Source organism: Bombina bombina, chromosome 6, assembly GCF_027579735.1.
Source record: "Bombina bombina isolate aBomBom1 chromosome 6, aBomBom1.pri, whole genome shotgun sequence".
Classification (NCBI taxonomy): Eukaryota; Metazoa; Chordata; class Amphibia; order Anura; family Bombinatoridae; genus Bombina; species Bombina bombina.
Window position 1 is genome coordinate 473,842,946 of NC_069504.1, and position 17,343 is coordinate 473,860,288.

General features: G+C 38.0%; 1 protein-coding gene across 3 annotated transcripts in view; it reads right to left on the bottom strand.

Moving 5' to 3' along the window:
* Window positions 1-5,999: 5,999 nt before the first annotated feature.
* The window catches only part of LOC128663107 (mucosa-associated lymphoid tissue lymphoma translocation protein 1 homolog), a 167,587-nt gene continuing 156,243 nt past the window's right edge, over window positions 6,000-17,343 (bottom strand). For all 3 annotated transcript variants that reach the window (XM_053717266.1, XM_053717268.1, XM_053717267.1), the window contains exons 15-16: window positions 14,436-14,561; window positions 6,000-7,217 (exon numbers count right to left, since the gene is read on the bottom strand). In XM_053717266.1, coding sequence (XP_053573241.1) covers window positions 6,834-7,217; window positions 14,436-14,561 — 510 coding nt within the window. In that variant the 3' untranslated portion in view covers window positions 6,000-6,833. The remainder of the gene's footprint in view (window positions 7,218-14,435; window positions 14,562-17,343) is intronic.

A 17,343-nucleotide genomic window follows, 5' to 3' on the forward strand; every position in this document is an offset into this window, starting at 1 on the left:
ATGATACCCAAATGTTGAAACACTTGAAAGTGATGCAGCATAGCTGTAAAAAACTGACTAGAAAATATCACCTGAACATCTCTATGTAAAATATGTAGAAATATATTTTACCTCAAAATGTCCTAAGTATTCACACCCCATTGTAAAGGACTTTAAGCAGCAAATCAGTATTCCTGTCCCGGGATCTGCAAGGGAGCGAGCCTCATGCACACTCATGTTATTTCCCTATTCAGTTTAAGGAAGTTTACCATGAAATCTCATTAGAGTTAAGTGAAATCTCATGAGATCACAGTAAAAGAGTTCATGACCTCAGCACTGCTGATGCTGATTGGCTGCTATTCATTTCTTCCTTCCTTTTTTTTTTTACACTTACTCTGGTGAGCTGAGGAAATTGTGAGGTGAAATATCTTCCTTTTTACATAGAGATTCTCAGGTGATATTTTCCTGTCAGCTTTTTGCACTTATGCTGCATCATTTTCAAGTGATTTAGCATATGAGTATTATGTCCCTTTTAAGAGAAACAGGCATTAGTTGATATGATTAGCATATATCAAATAATTAGAATATACCCTGCTTATCAATAGGGCAGAAAGAAATTAACAATAAGGGAGCTGCTCTAAAGAGAGTTTACAATCTAAATTATATGGGTGTATAGAGATAGGCCCCTTGTTTTATGGTATCCAAGAATGGGCATCCACTTGGATCACTATTTGACGCCTTGAGCCACCATTAATAAAATGATGGGCAACTCATGCATACAAGAGGCAGCTCTCTGCTGCTGAACATGTTGCTACAAATATTATTTTGTTCAGGGAATTTTATTTTTTTTGCCCCCTCCAAAAAAGTTTGTTTCCTGTATAATAAGTAAGGAGGGAACAAACAGCTTTGTAGACCAGAGGGAAGGTTGAGAGAAACACAGGCAATAGTATCAGGGTGCAGTGGGTAATGAACTGCAGGTTCTGTTTAAAGAGTTTTAGATTTAGAGAGAATATGTATTGCAGAGTTCCAGGCATGGGGCTGCATGAGTTTATAGAGGAGCAGGGCGGTGAGATGGTTGGGTTTTTTAAATTGACTCCTTTGTTGAATCTGTTGCAAAAGATGTGTCCAAAGAAACATACTAGGACAATAAGTCATTAAAGAACAAATACCAAATCTCTTTATTTTAACACATACAAATTACATCATCAACAATAAATTATTTAAAAAACTGATTGAGAACTTTCTGTTTTAGTATTATTTGTTTTTTTGGAGAAAATATACCTTTAATTAATCCCCTGTGTCATATAATTTCCTCTGCCCCTTTAACATTCACTATTCTTCTGGCCCTTTAACCTGGATTCACCTTACCTTTTTGCACACCACCTCCTTTCCCAGTAAATAGCTGCTGCACCATTCTATGTTGCTTTATTATTGATTCTCTACTCAGACTACAGATCTCCCTATGTCTCTCTGCCTGCGTATGCCATTTGCATGCTGGAAGTATCTTTGTGCAAGAACTACCTGTTTACTACAGTGTTAATTCAACTCTCAAGGTAACATTGTTACTAATTCTCTTTTGGATTGTGTTTCACTCTAAGGCTTGTGCTCACAGCTTGTCAGCTGTTCATCTGCGTACCTACTGCAACTTCTGGTAACTAGTTACACAAAAGAAATTACTTGTTCAAGTTTGTTATTGTCATTACAACCGCAACTCATCATAACCATTTACTCTGTGAGTACTAAAGACATTACTTGTTTAAGTCTGTTTGCATCTTAATTGTTGTGTAGCTGCGATTATCTGTTTCACAGTTAGCTCTGTGCAAGCTTGTTCCTGCAATACCACTGACTACCTCTTGGGGCAATATTACTACTCAGTCAATACTTCTACTTACCTCTTTGATGAATATATTACCAATATCTTTTATGCATTACAGTTTAAGTTGTATTTGCTTTATTCAACCATTGATGTATATTAATTCAGCAGACATTTACTTTGTAGGTTTTTACTTCTATAAAATCCTATCTCAAAATCTCTGCTTACAAAACCCATATTCATATTTTAAAGTTATATGAAAACATAATCAGCAGTTGTGTTCCACAAACTTAATTTAAAGCTAGAGAGTGACACCTGGGGCGCGATCCGATATCGATCGCAGTTTGCGGCGCAAGCGAGGGAACCGGCGTTGCCCGCAGTTTCAGCTCGCAACTCGAGCCATCCCATATAGGTCGCTGTCAGATGCTAACGTGCCGTAAGTCTCACAAACCAGCGATGTCCAGAAATCTGCGTAAGTACAAATTTCTGGCGTCGCCAGTGACTTGCGGCACGTTAGAAACTGCCGGCGCCTATAAAACCTGACTAAAGTTTAAAACACCCGCACTGTCTAACACGCCTCCCTAACATAGCCCGCACTGTCTAACACGCCTCCCTAACATAGCCCGCACTGTCTAACACGCCTCCCTAACATAGCCCGCACTGTCTAACACGCCTCCCTAACATAGCCCGCACTGTCTAACCCTCTATCCGCTATCCCCCCTCACTAGCCTAACAATAAAAAAGCTATTAACCCCTAAACCGCCGCTCCCGTACCCCGCCGCAACCTAATAAAGTTATTAACCCCTAAACCGCCGCTCCCGTACCCCGCCGCCAGCTATATTATATCTATAACCCCCTAAAGTGAGCCCCTAACACCGCCGCCATCTATATTAAAATTATTAACCCCTAATGTAAGCCCCTTACACCGCCCCCATCTCTATTAAAATTATTAACCCCTAATTTAATCTACCTACCCCGCCGCCAGCTATATTATCTATATTAACCCTAAGTATATTATAGTTAATATAGGTATTACATTATATATATTAACTATATTAACCCTAATTATATTAGGGTTAATATAGTTAATATAGTTACTATAGTATTTATATTAACTATATTAACTCTATCTAACCCTAACTAAATTTATATTAAATTAATCTAATTCATTTATAAACTAAAATATTCCTATTTAAATCTAAATACTTACCTATAAAATAAACCCTAAGATAGCTACAATATAATTAATAATTACATTGTAGCTATGTTAGGGTTAATATTTATTTTACAGGTAAATTGTTAATTATTTTAACTAGGTATAATAGCTATTAAATAGTTATTAACTATTTAATATCTACCTAGTTAAAATAATTACCCAATTACCTGTAAAATAAATCCTAACCTAAGTTACAAATACACCTACACTATCAATAAATTTAATAAACTACAAACATCTATCTAAAAATACAATTAAATTAACTAAACTACAAAAAAAAACAAACACTAAATTACAAAAAATAAAAAAAAGATTACAAGATATGTAAGCTAATTACACCTATTCTAAGCCCCCTAATAAAATAATAAACCCCCAAAATAAAAAAAATTCCCTGCCCTATTCTAAATTCAACAAATTTCAAAGCTCTTTACCTTACCAGCCCTTAAAAGGGCCTTTTGTGGGGCATGCCCCAAAGAATTCAGCTCTTTTGCATACAACAAATACAATACCCCCCCCCCATTACAACCCACCACCCACATACCCCTATTCTAAACCCACCCAAACCCCCCTTAAAAAAGCCTAACACTACCCCCCTGAAGATCTCCCTACCTTGTCTTCACCACACCGGGCCGAACTCCTGATCCGATCCGGGCGATGTCTTCCTCCAAGCGGCAAAGAAGAATTCTTCCTCCGGCGACGTCTTCCTCCAAGCGGCAGCAAAGTCTTCTATCTTCCGGCGGCATCTTCAATCTTCTTTCTTCGCTCCGCCGCCGCGGAGCATCCATCCCGGCCGACTGCTGAACTTGGAATGAGGTACCTTTAAATGACGTCATCCAAGATGGCGTCCGCCGAATTCCGATTGGCTGATAGGATTCTATCAGCCAATCGGAATTAAGTTAAAAAAATCTGATTGGCTGATTGAATCAGCCAATCAGATTCAAGTTCAATCCGATTGGCTGATCCAATCAGCCAATCAGATTGAGCTCGCATTCTATTGGCTGATCGGAACAGCCAATAGAATGCGAGCTCAATCTGATTGGCTGATTGGATCAGCCAATCGGATTGAACTTGAATCTGATTGGCTGATTCAATCAGCCAATCAGATTTTTTTAACTTAATTCCGATTGGCTGATAGAATCCTATCAGCCAATCGGAATTCGGCGGACGCCATCTTGGATGACGTCATTTAAAGGTACCTCATTCCAAGTTCAGCAGTCGGCCGGGATGGATGCTCCGCGGCGGCGGAGCGAAGAAAGAAGATTGAAGATGCCGCCGGAAGAATGAAGACTTTGCTGCCGCTTGGAGGAAGACGTCGCCGGAGGAAGAATTCTTCTTTGCCACTTGGAGGATGACATCGCCCGGATCGGATCAGGAGTTCGGCCCGGTGTGGTGAAGACAAGGTAGGGAGATCTTCAGGGGGGTAGTGTTAGGCTTTTTTAAGGGGGGTTTGGGTGGGTTTAGAATAGGGGTATGTGGGTGGTGGGTTGTAATGGGGGGGGGTATTGTATTTGTTGTATGCAAAAGAGCTGAATTCTTTGGGGCATGCCCCACAAAAGGCCCTTTTAAGGGCTGGTAAGGTAAAGAGCTTTGAAATTTGTTGAATTTAGAATAGGGCAGGGAATTTTTTTTATTTTGGGGGTTTATTATTTTATTAGGGGGCTTAGAATAGGTGTAATTAGCTTAAATATCTTGTAATCTTTTTTTTATTTTTTGTAATTTAGTGTTTGTTTTTTTTTGTAATTTAGTTTAGTTAATTTAATTGTATTTTTAGATAGATGTTTGTAGTTTATTAAATTTATTGATAGTGTAGGTGTATTTGTAACTTAGGTTAGGATTTATTTTACAGGTAATTGGGTAATTATTTTAACTAGGTAGATATTAAATAGTTAATAACTATTTAATATCTATTATACCTAGTTAAAATAATTAACAATTTACCTGTAAAATAAATATTAACCCTAACATAGCTACAATGTAATTATTAATTATATTGTAGCTATCTTAGGGTTTATTTTATAGGTAAGTATTTAGATTTAAATAGGAATATTTTAGTTTATAAATGAATTAGATTAATTTAATATAAATTTAGTTAGGGTTAGATAGAGTTAATATAGTTAATATAAATACTATAGTAACTATATTAACTATATTAACCCTAATATAATTAGGGTTAATATAGTTAATATATACAATGCAATACCTATATTAACTATAATATACTTAGGGTTAACATAGATAATATAGCTGGCGGCGGGGTAGGTAGATTAAATTAGGGGTTAATCATTTTAATAGAGATGGCGGCGGTGTAAGGGGCTTACATTAGGGGTTAATAATTTTTATATAGGTGGCGGCGGTGTAAGGGGTCAGATTAGGGGATAGATAAGGTAGATGGCGGCGGTTTTAGGGGCTCACAGTAGGGGGTTAGTTTATGTAGATGGCGGCGGGGTCCGGGAGCGGCGGTTTAGGGGGTAATAACTTTATTAGGGATTTCGGGGGGGGGATCGCGGTTGACAGGGAGATAGACATTGCGCATGCGTTAGGTGTTAGGTTTATTTTAGCAGATCGCGGTTGACAGGGAGATAGACATTGCGCATGCGTTAGGTGTTAGGTTTATTTTCTAGTTAGTTTAGGGAGTTACGGGGCTCCAATAGTCAGCGTAAGGCTTCTTACGGCTGCTTTTTGTGGCGAGGTGAAAATGGAGTAAGTTTTCTCCATTTTCGCCACGTAAGTCCTTACGCTGCATATTGGATACCAAACTGCGCGGGTTTGGTATACCTGCCTATGGCCCAAAAAACTGCGGGCGACGGCAGAAATATACGCGCGTAACTTCTAGGTTACGCCGTATATGTGATACCAAATCCGCGCAAATATTGGCGTCGCCGGCTTTTGCGGGCGACGATTTATATCGGATCGACCCCCTTGTCTATAAAGAACCTGAAGATGTATTAATCATTATCATGTTGCTGTGCTTCAAAAGGAAGGTAGACACAATAAATTGAAATAGGGATTTCTTTACTTTTACTAAGACATGCCTCCAGCAACTGCATCTTCACTAGTGATACCAGTTTCTATGTTATTCTATGCAACTTAATCATTAAATAAGGAACATAGCAGGTGGAACAAACTATCAGTGAATTTTTGTACAGTACCTGGCTAGGTAAAACCTTCAAATTCATCATGCGCCTTAAATTCTATTTCCCCTATTACTTTTGATACAAATTAATACATTTTGCTAATGATGAATAATTTCAAAGTCATGAAACCCATATTACACGTATACAGCAAAGCTTGTGTATTCACAACCGGGTTCATTGTTTTCAATGAGGTCATGGTATTTTATACTCCTGCAACAACAGTTGTTCTGGCTATATTTTCATGTGTGCCAACTTATTCTAGTTTTATAAAAAGTGCAGTGTTTTTCACAACCTCTTGTTCCTAGAATGATACCATATGAGATTGTGCCAGGTGTTTCATATGCAATTGCAGAGCATTTAGTTTGCTCATATTTTGTAATTTCATTTGATCTTACTGCAGACAGACACATATCCAGGTGATAGGGACAATATACATTCATCTGAAAAGTATACAAGTCAGAATGAATAATGGAGATGAAAGCTTTTGATCATTGTGGAGGCTATAGTACATAATGAGGTTAGATATGCATAGATAGTTAAACTAAGCATTAATTGTTAGTGATGGTTCACCACCCTATAATACTTCAGAGGCACATCTAGTTGCACACAATTCAGAAGTGGTGACTACTATCAATGTGTAAGATAATTGGCCATTTTATGGCAAGCTATATTGTTTTATACATGAAGTTTCTTATTTCTTGTCAGTTCGTACAGTGCAGAAGCTTTCCTTCTTATCTGAAGTAGTCTGTAGGGTAAAAATATCACTTTCATCATTTTCCTCTGGCTCACTGCACGATTTAGACTGAGCACTACAAGGCATCCTTCCAGCATTATCCAATCTGTGAGCGGGGGGCTTATTATCAGAGGAGTTTGTAGTGAGTGGTGTAGGTTTTGTAGTCATGTGATCATGGAGAGTAGCACCAGCCTCATTGACCTTGCACACAGAAGTTGCATCTTTTCCACTTAACAGTCTTGCTATCCATGGCTTTGGGATTGTGTGATGCATAGTCTCTTGGAAGCGGGTGCTGGCTTCTAAGCTTGAGTAATGCAGATCAATTTTTAGAATAATATCATTCTGCACAAAAAAAAAAAAAGATAAGGAACATGTTATTACCACAAAGATACGGCTAGATTACAAGTTTTGCGGTAAGCTTAAAAAGCAGCGTTAACAGGTCCTAACGCTGCTTTTTCACTACTGCTGGTATTACGAGTCTTGCAGGTTTAGGGGCATCGCACACTTCTTTGGCCTTACCGCAAATCAACAAGTTCGTAAAGTCTTTTTTTCTGTGGGACTTCCATAGCGCTGGTATTACGAGTTTGTCCTGGGAGCCCAAAAAGTGAGCGGTACAACCTATCCCGTCAAGATTCGTAACGCATTCTAAAGTCAGTAGTTATGAGTTTTACACTACAACGCTGTAGCATAAAACTCATAACTAAAGTGCTAAAAAGTACACTAACACCCATAAACTACCTATTAACCCCTAAACCGAGGCCCTCCCGCATCGCAAACACTATAATACATTTTTTAACCCCTAATCATTTTTTTTTTTTGCTCATAACGCAAAACTTGTAATCTGGCCGTTAGTTTGTCAATGTTCTATGGGTCAGTCTATCTCAAGTGGTCCATTAATTGTCAAGTTGGTTGCTTACCTCTATGTATTGGTATTTCAAAAACACTTCATTTTTATTCTACTAATATATCCGTTTAATCACGGCAGCTATCTTTGTGTCATGGTGCACAACAAATTTTGGTTATATAGATGTTTACGGAAACCTCAATATCTCAGCTCAGGATGGTCCTAGCTCCTTAACCCCTTAATGACCGCAGCACTTTTCCATTTTCTGTCCGTTTGGGACCAAGGCTATTTTTACATTTTTGCGGTGTTTGTGTTTAGCTGTAATTTTCCTCTTACTCATTTACTGTACCCACACATATTATATACCGTTTTTCTCGCCATTAAATGGACTTTCAAAAGATACCATTATTTTCATCATATCTTATAATTTACTATAAAAAACATTATAAAATATGAAGGAAAAATGGAAAAAAACACACTTTTTCTAACTTTGACCCCTAAAATCTGTTACACATCTACAACCACCAATAAACACCCATGCTAAATAGTTTCTAAATTTTGTCCTGAGTTTAGAAATACCCAATGTTTACATCTTCTTTGCTTTTTTTGCAAGTTATAGGGCCATAAATACAAGTAGCACTTTGCTATTTCCAAACCACTTTTTTTCAAAATTAGCGCTAGTTACATTGGGACACTAATATCTTTCAGGAATCCCTGAATATCTATTGACATGTATATATTTTTTTTTAGAAGACATCCCAAAGTATTGATCTAGGCCCATTTTGGTATATTTCATGCCACTATTTCACCGCCAAATGCGATCAAATAAAAAAAATTGTTCACTTTTTCACAAATTTTTTCACAAACTTTAGGTTTCTCACTGAAATTATTTACAAACAACTTATGCAATTATAGAATAAATGGTTGTAAATGCTTCTCTGGGATCCCCTTTGTTCAGAAATAGCAGACATATATGGCTTTGGCTTTGCTTTTTGGTAATTAGAAGGCTGCTAAATGCCACTGCGCACAATACGTGTATTATGCCCAGCATTGAAGGGGTTAATTAGGGAGCATGTAGGGAGCTTCTAGGGTTAATTTTAGCTTTAGTGTAGTGTAGTAGACAACCCCAAGTATTGATCTAGGCCCATTTTGGTATATTTCATGCCACCATTTCACCGCCAAATGCGATCAAAGTAAAAAAAAATGTTAATTTTTTCACAATTTTAGGTTTCTCACTGAAATTATTTACAAACAGCTTGTGCAATTATGGCACAAATGGTTGTAAATGCTTCTCTGGGATGCCCTTTGTTCAGAAATAGCAGACATATATGACTTTGGCGTTGCTTTATGGTAATTAGAAAGTCGCTAAATGCTGCTGCGCATCACACGTGTATTATGGCTAGCAGTGAAGGGGTTAATTAGGTAGTTTGTAGGGAGCTTGCAGGGTTAATTTTAGCTTTAGTGTAGAGATCAGCCTCCCACCTGACACATCCCACCCCCTGATCCCTCCCAAACAGCTCCCTTCTCTCCCCCACCCCACAATTGTCCCCGCCATCTTAAGTACTGGCAGAAAGTCTGCCAGTACTAAAATAAAAGTTTTTTTTTTTTTTAAAGAAAAAAAAAAAAAGCATATTTACATATGCTGTGTTTAGGATCCCCCCCTTAACCCCCAACCTCCCTGATCCCCCCCAAAACAGCTCTCTACGCCTCCCTCTCAGCCTTATTGGGGGCCATCTTGGGTACTGGCAGCTGTCTGCCAGTACCCATTTTGAACAATCAAATGTTTATTATTTTTTTTTTTAAATTTCTGTAGTGTAGCTCAATCGCCCCCCACCACCTAAATCACACAAGGGCTTTTTTATTTATTTAAATTTTGTCCCACTTTGTGTTTTGGGGACACATTTTTTCCGTAGTGTAGCGGTTCCCACCCGCTCCCTCCCCGTGCACGCGCCCGCCCCCGCCCCCTCGTGCACGTGCGCACGCCCGCGCGCGCCCCCGGACTCCCCCGCCCACGATCCCGCCCCCCTCCACATGACCAGGGCCATCGATGGCCGCCACCCACCTCCCATACCGGCTCCCACCCACCAACGATACCGGCCATCGATGTCCGGTGCAGAGAGGGCCACAGAGTGGCTCTCTCTGCATCGGATGGCCGTGAAAGGTTATTGCAGGATGCCTCCATATCGAGGCATCACTGCAATAACCGGAAAGCAGCTGGAAGCGAGCAGGATCGCTTCCAGCTGCTTTCCACACTGAGGACGTGCAGGGTACGTTCTCAGGCATTAACTGCCTTTTTTCTGAGGACGTACCCTGCACGTCCTCAGTCGTTAAGGGGTTAAACAAAAATTGATCTCTAGATCACATTACAAGATTCATGTAGATATATAAACATTTTGAACATTCTTGAACCTCAGACTTAGAACTCAAGTCCTAATGTAATGATGAAAATCGCTGAAAGTTCCACTTTTAGGGTCAATTTATAATGGGAAGCGATCGAGTCTCAGTCAAAATTTGTTTAAGGTGGTACCTAAGTAAGAATAGTGTGCATGCAAAACATTTCAGGTTTGAGACTTCTCATATTTATTTTATTTATGGGGGCGAGAGGGTGCAATTTTTTAACATTCCCCTCACTTTCAGGTTGATTATCTCTGGTGGGGGACCAGATAGGAATCTGAAATTTTAACAGATATAAGTACTGTATAGTAGATTCCACTGGTTATAAAGCTAGGGCTAGTAGAAATCTCGTAAAAAGCCTACTTTATTCATGTGTTTTGAAAAATAGCAAGATGTAATATAAGCATAGCAAAATGAACAATATTTTACACTAATTATGTTTATGATTGACACACCACAATTTCAAGCTACATTTTTTATTAGAAACTGAGTCTTCCTTACACAGTCTCTCAGAAATGTTGTGGGAGCACCTGGTTGCAATAGTCCGCTCAGCAGGTGTTTATGATTGAGACTAAATAGCTTATGCTTGTCAATGAGCTCTAAAATGTTACTACTGTCAGTTTTCTGAGAACATTGTTTATGGGAACCCATGTTTTGTCCACAATAGATATCTTGAATTATGTTCTTGGTCCAGGTTTAACAAAAATCAGTTTTCCTCGTTGATTTCCTCAATCAAGCTTTACCACTACTTGTCATCATAGAGATAAGACACAGTCATTATTCTAAGTGGACTAAGTGATGTCCACTTAGTTGTTCCTCCAACCAACATCACAAGCATTTTTCCATGTGACAAAGATGTTCCATTTGACTTTTTATTTTTTTTAAAAACAAGCTTTATTGTTGAGAAGAGTAACAACATGACACACAGATCAATGTAACAGTAATTTTAACATAATCATAGGCATGTTTATGTCAGTATGTCCTTGAGTTCGTATGAGCCTCTGCTGGTTAATGTGCACAAACCAAGGAGTCATGTCATCCTCCAATCAAAGGTAGCCTATAATTGGTCCATTGACTTTGAGCTTGCTTCCACAAGCTAAATTGCTTGTTGCGGTATATAGTCCATATCATCAAACAAACTTATTCTTAGGAACTTTACATCAGGCTTCTAGTTACCATAATCATACTAGTACTCAGCTTGCTTACTTCATACAGCTGAGAATATCTTAATACCTGATGTTTCCACCCAAACGGGTGTAAGAATAGGAAGACAGAGTGAATAGTAACCTAGGAAGCGAAGAAAGAGAAGGAAGGGGAGAAAAAAAGGAAGAGATGGGGGGAGGGCAAAGGTAGTGTCCCAGGGGGTTGGGAAGGGGCCTCAGAATTGATTTATCTATTCTATCCTTTGGTAATCTGATCAGTTGAGTTATAACCCCCTGCCCGCCCAAGTTAGTGACATCATTTCATGTGTAGTTAGTTTGCCAGTTTTTAGATAATGATACCTTTCCAGTCTAAGCAATTCCTCAACCCTAGCCCTCCATTCCTATAAGCTTGGTACTCGTGATTTCTTCCAGTGCACCAGAATAAGCCCCTTTGCGCTATTCAGCATCAACAAGAGGAGCAGATACTTATCTTCCCCTACAATCCTTAGGCAGTTTGTGATAAATCAGACATGTTGGCTTTGGTGGAATAATAATATTGAGGATTTTACTCACTTCTCCCAGCACCCCTTCCCAAAAAGGCTGTATACATGAGCAGGTCCACCAAATATGAAGGAGGGTACCTTCCTCTCCACAGCCTCTCCAGCACCCCCCGCTTGTTTGTGGGTAAATTCTCTGAAGTCGTTGGGGTGTCAGATACCACCTACTCAATAGTTTATAATGCATCTCCTGAATTCTCAGAGACTGAAGCCTTTTTTGCTTTCCCAAAAATCTTAATCCATTCCTTATCCTCTATCTCTTGTCCAAGCTCAGTCTGCCAGGCAGACGCATATGTCGGGAGGATAGATTCTCCCCTTGTCAATAGGAGTTTGTACAGCTGTGATATCAGATGGGTTGGAGTCTGGTGCATTGTACACAGTTCCTAAAAAAGTGACCTACGTTTTGTCAGCGCCGGCTTTTCCTTATGAGTATCAGGTTCCATTTGGCTTTTATACCATGGTCCTTCTTATGGTTGAACAGATTGGCAAAATTATTCTTGTTTTTATATTGGCTTGATCCTTTAGAGAAATAGATCTTTCCTGACTAGGTTAGTATCCCCTGTATCTTCACCAGTGTTCTGCTTAGTTCCACCAATTGTTCTGAGACATTGACTTCCCTGCTGATTTTGTTCCAGGACCATGAGCTTGGTTATAGACAGATAATTGTAAGTTTGTCTTCTTTGTTTACTACTGCACACTTTTCTTTAAATGCCTCAATTAATCTGTCATATTCTTCTTCTGGTGACAATGTTTTGGCACTGTTATTCTCTGCTGGAATTGCCTCATGAGAAGATTCTTACAGATTTATTTTCATAGTTTCAGAAATCCTTCCTACTTTAGCTCTCAAACCACTTTGTCTTTTATCTGCACTTATCTTCGGGTAATACATAGTCTGCTCCATATGTTTCTTTTTCAATCACAAACATTTTTTTGTAGCAGGTGGAACACAGCCACCTACCAGGGACAATGATTAGAGGTTAGTTCTTTTCCTTTCATATTTGCTCTAATCAATTTTTTTGTAATCCTTTTGTAATAGTTTTTTTGTGATATTCCAAGGTATTACAACAACTATTACCAAATAGGTAATGATATTTCAATAGAAATTTGTTCTCATGGTACTTACAAACTGATGTAACATGACATCATACCCTTGAACACAGTAACTCCTTTTCTTCTGAGCTGTAGTCACTTACTGCTTTTATCACAGGATACATCACCATAGCTCTCTTTATCACACTGCTCAATTGTAAAAACCCCAACTGAACACTGTATTTCAATATTTGGATAAAATCTATTTCTGCATTACTTGAAACTAACAGACTTCAGCTCCTAACATCTAACTCACAAGAATGCAGCCAACACACCAACAAGCTATGCCCATACACTTGCAGGTTTTGGCATGCCTAGACATGTAGAGACAAATTTTACTGTCCTAATTTCATGTTTGTGCCTGAAGCAACATGATCATGCTTCACTGTTGCAAATATCAAATGTAGTAACATTTTAGAGCTCATTGACAAGCATAAGCTATTTTAATGTCAATCATAAACACCTGCTGAGTTGACTACTACCATTGGATGCTCCCACAACATTTCTGAGAGAATGAGCGAGGAAGTGTTACAGTTTCTAATCAAACATGTATCTTGACATTGTGGTGTGTTAATCATAAACCTAATTAGTGTAAAATACTGTTCATTTTGATTATTTACGATGCTTATTTTACATCTTGTCATTTCTCAAAACACATGAATAAAGTAAGCTCTTCCAAAGATTTCTACTAGACCTAGCTCAGTAACCAGTGGAACCTCAAACTCAAAATTTTTACAGCATAATGCTAGGATAAAGGACTTATATCTGTGAAAATTCCTATCTGGTCCCTCGCCAGAGATACTCAACCTGAAAGTGAGGGGAAATGTTTGACCTTTCTCGTCCTCAAAAAAAAAATAGGTACCACCTAAAAAAAACCTTCCCAAAATAAATGTACCCTAAAAAATGGAATGTTCAGCTATTTTCACCATTATATTAGGACCTAAGTTCTAAGTCTAAGGATCAAGAATGTGCAACATGTTTGTTTATGTACATTGTAGTGTGATCAGATCATCAGCTTTTACTCCAAGGAACTAGGACCATCCTGTGCTGAGATACTGAGGTTTCCATAAACATCTGTATAATCAATATTTGTTGTGCGCCATGACACAAAGATGGCTGCCGTACAATAAAAATAATAACAAAAAACAAAAAAAATTGTGTATTTGCAATACCAATACATATAGGTAATCACTCACAAAAAATTAGGAAAATTAAAAATGGTCAAGCAACCTATGTTGGACCACTTGAGATAGATTGACCCGTATAGAGTGAATATCATGTACAAGGGAGTATTAAGGGGTAAGAGTAAAGTTGTTATAATACAGTAGGGCCTGTATATCTGCAGAAAGGTTGCCAATGTTGCACATAGTTTGCTCATTTATTTCTTTTTAGGCATCATCTGCCCGGATGATCTTATAAATAATACAGCTGTGTGGCTTGTTTTGACCACACCCTGGGGACATACATTGCTGGTTGCGTATTTTGGGAGATGCATGTACAGGTTATATAACCTCTTACAAAACCTGATAGATACCTGACATTTTTGTAGGCCATGAAGCCTAAGCATGCTGTCTGCCTCTTCTCCATCACTGCTTAGGGCCAGAAGGGAATCCAGGTAATGTGGTCTACAGCTGCTTGTAAGTGAAAGCTCAGCCATTTCCTATAAAATATAAATGTAATAAATGCAAAGATATATTTTACAATTAACGCTGCATGATTACTGCCCCCTGCTAGCTACCAGACCACAAATAAATAAAATAAACATCAATAAAATAATTCTTGATTGCACTTGAGCACTGTTAAAGCCCAATATTGCTAATATTTTTGTGCTCCACTTGTAATCTAGGCCACCATGTTGTAACCTAGTAGAGAAGAGGTCAAGGATAAATTATATTAGATGCCAAGTACTCAGCCCAGATGCCTACATGAGGGTTAATCACCTTTAGAAAGCCTCATGAATTGATTTATGTACAAAAATCCTCTGTGACCCTTGTATTTCACCAGAGTGGAACAGTGATGGGCCAAAACATCTTAGTTGATGGTTAATGTTAAAGCTAGATCACTAGGATGAAGTGTATATATATTTAAGTGTGTGTCCGTATATATAAAAAAGAAAAAAGGTCCGGACAAGAGAGCTCAAAACAAAAAAGACCATTTAATCAACCATAAAAATAGGTCAGAAAAAAAAACATAGCAAGATCAGGCATATATGGCCATGAAGTGGGGCCGGTAGGAAAGCTGTGGAGGGCGTCTGATGCATTTCAGCTCAGTTGGAGCCTTATTCATAGACTGTATAGTGCCCTATAGCATTGGGCTAGTTAATAAATGCCTACCTAACTAGTTATTGGATGCTAAGGCCTCCTACTCTCAGCCAGTGGCTATGCTGGAGGGGAACACGCCCACTTAATGTCTGATAAGGGACCTCTATGTGTAATCTAAATATTTCCCTGTCGTAATAGCTATATGCCAATAAGCCTAATATTGTGCTCAATTACTCTAACATAAGGGAATTCAATTAAGATTATTGTACAGAGTATGCCCCTACATTACAAATTGGTATCTATATGGGTTAAATTAATATCCCTAGAGCCTCTGAATTTTAGCTAGAGGGTGATACATAATATGTATTTATGGGCTGGATATATCACGGGTGATGTATAAGTGCATGCTTGTATAAACAAACAAACAAACAAACAAATACGGAGGAGAACATATATATATATATATATATATATATATATATATATATATATATATATATATATATATATATATATATATATGCTAAAAAAGTTGTATTTGAAGTGGTTGGTGTGAGTTACCTCACAGAAACCACTGGGAGGTGCTTAAATATCAAGTACAAAGGATAAAGCTGCTGTGTGTGTGTTGTAATGTGACTGAAAGAATGATCCCTCAATCCTATCTGTCACTAATAGATAATAGAAAAAAAGATTTAAACACTTCACTGCGCTATAACCACTATAAAGTTAATCATAAGCTTTGTATAAAAGAAACATATATTGAATAAATTGGTTATAGTTTCTAATTAAAAGCTATCCGTCTAAAGATGCACAAAAGCTACAATCTTTTTTCTACTAGTCCTTCAGCACGTAAGTGATAAAAAGATGTTTGTAATAATTATATTAAACACTGTAACAGAGTCTAATCCTTTCTGGAGTGACAGTAGTTTTGTAGCCATACAAGGATACTGAGACTAATTGGTTAAAACACAGTATATCACCAAGCAATTTTCTCTTATGGTATATATAGCAGTTAAGATAGCATTCATATAAACATAAAAGAGGTCAATTTATATACAATATAGATAAAAAATTGATTGACAGCATTCATAGAACTCGCTAAATGCAAACATGAGCTAATGAATAAAATACAGTGAGAAGACAGAGTCCATATTGTATATGTAGCAGGCTGGATACAGTTAATATAGTGTAGCTTTGAACATATCCCTTAATGGGCTTTGTTTCCTACTTACAGAAAATGACCACAATTGTATGAGGTAAGGGTACGGCTCAGCAAGGTTTTTTTTTTATGTTGATCCTCCCAGATACTCCTTGTCCAGTTTCCGTCTGGATGTGGCTCTGTTGAAGTATTCTAAAAGGCTTTCTTTAGGATCGGTGTGGGTCCTCTTCTCAGGTTCGTTTTGCGGAGTTTAATAAAAAGAAAAAAAACACATAGCGTAACTCTGTGAAACAGGGTTTATTTTTTAAAACAGAGTATCTACTTACAAGGTATAACCTCAATCACTATGAGGTATCACTTAGGCAATAAAAGATCTCAAATGCGATCCAGATGAGTAGTTGTAGATAAAAAAAGCTTGCATTGAAAACTTTAGTTTATATGACAGTAAAAGGCAAACAGTTTATCGAACCGAAGTACAGTTTTAAAAGGTTACTGCCAACTTTAAATATAATATAAAAACACGTAAAATAATATAGAGTTAAACAGGTAACTTTGTGAGCGGTGAGCAGTCGGAACACAACACCATAAGACACCTGACGCGTTTCAAAGCTACTCAGAGCTTTTTCATCAGAGGTGAATGTTGTGTTCTGATTCTGGCTTCCTTTTAAACTTCCCGCTGTTGCGTGGAAGGAGGTGTGTGTCCCTATACTGCTCTCCTATTGGTTCCTTTTGGATCACTGAACCCTTTGACCGCCTTTGAATTTTTTTGTGTAATTGCGTGGTGTAAACTAGTACATTCTTTATGTTTAGTATCAGTAAATATTCAAATATCAATATGGATTTGTTTGCTCCTACCCCACTTGTTTCTATTACTCTAAATGATCACAATACCAACATTACACTTACGTGTCTGAGTTTAACAAGGCCACTTACTAGTACTTGCCCCCTAAGTTAAATGCTAGATATGTATTCAACAGGTACTAAGCCAGTTTTTTCTGGTAATAAGTACTCGAACGAATTTG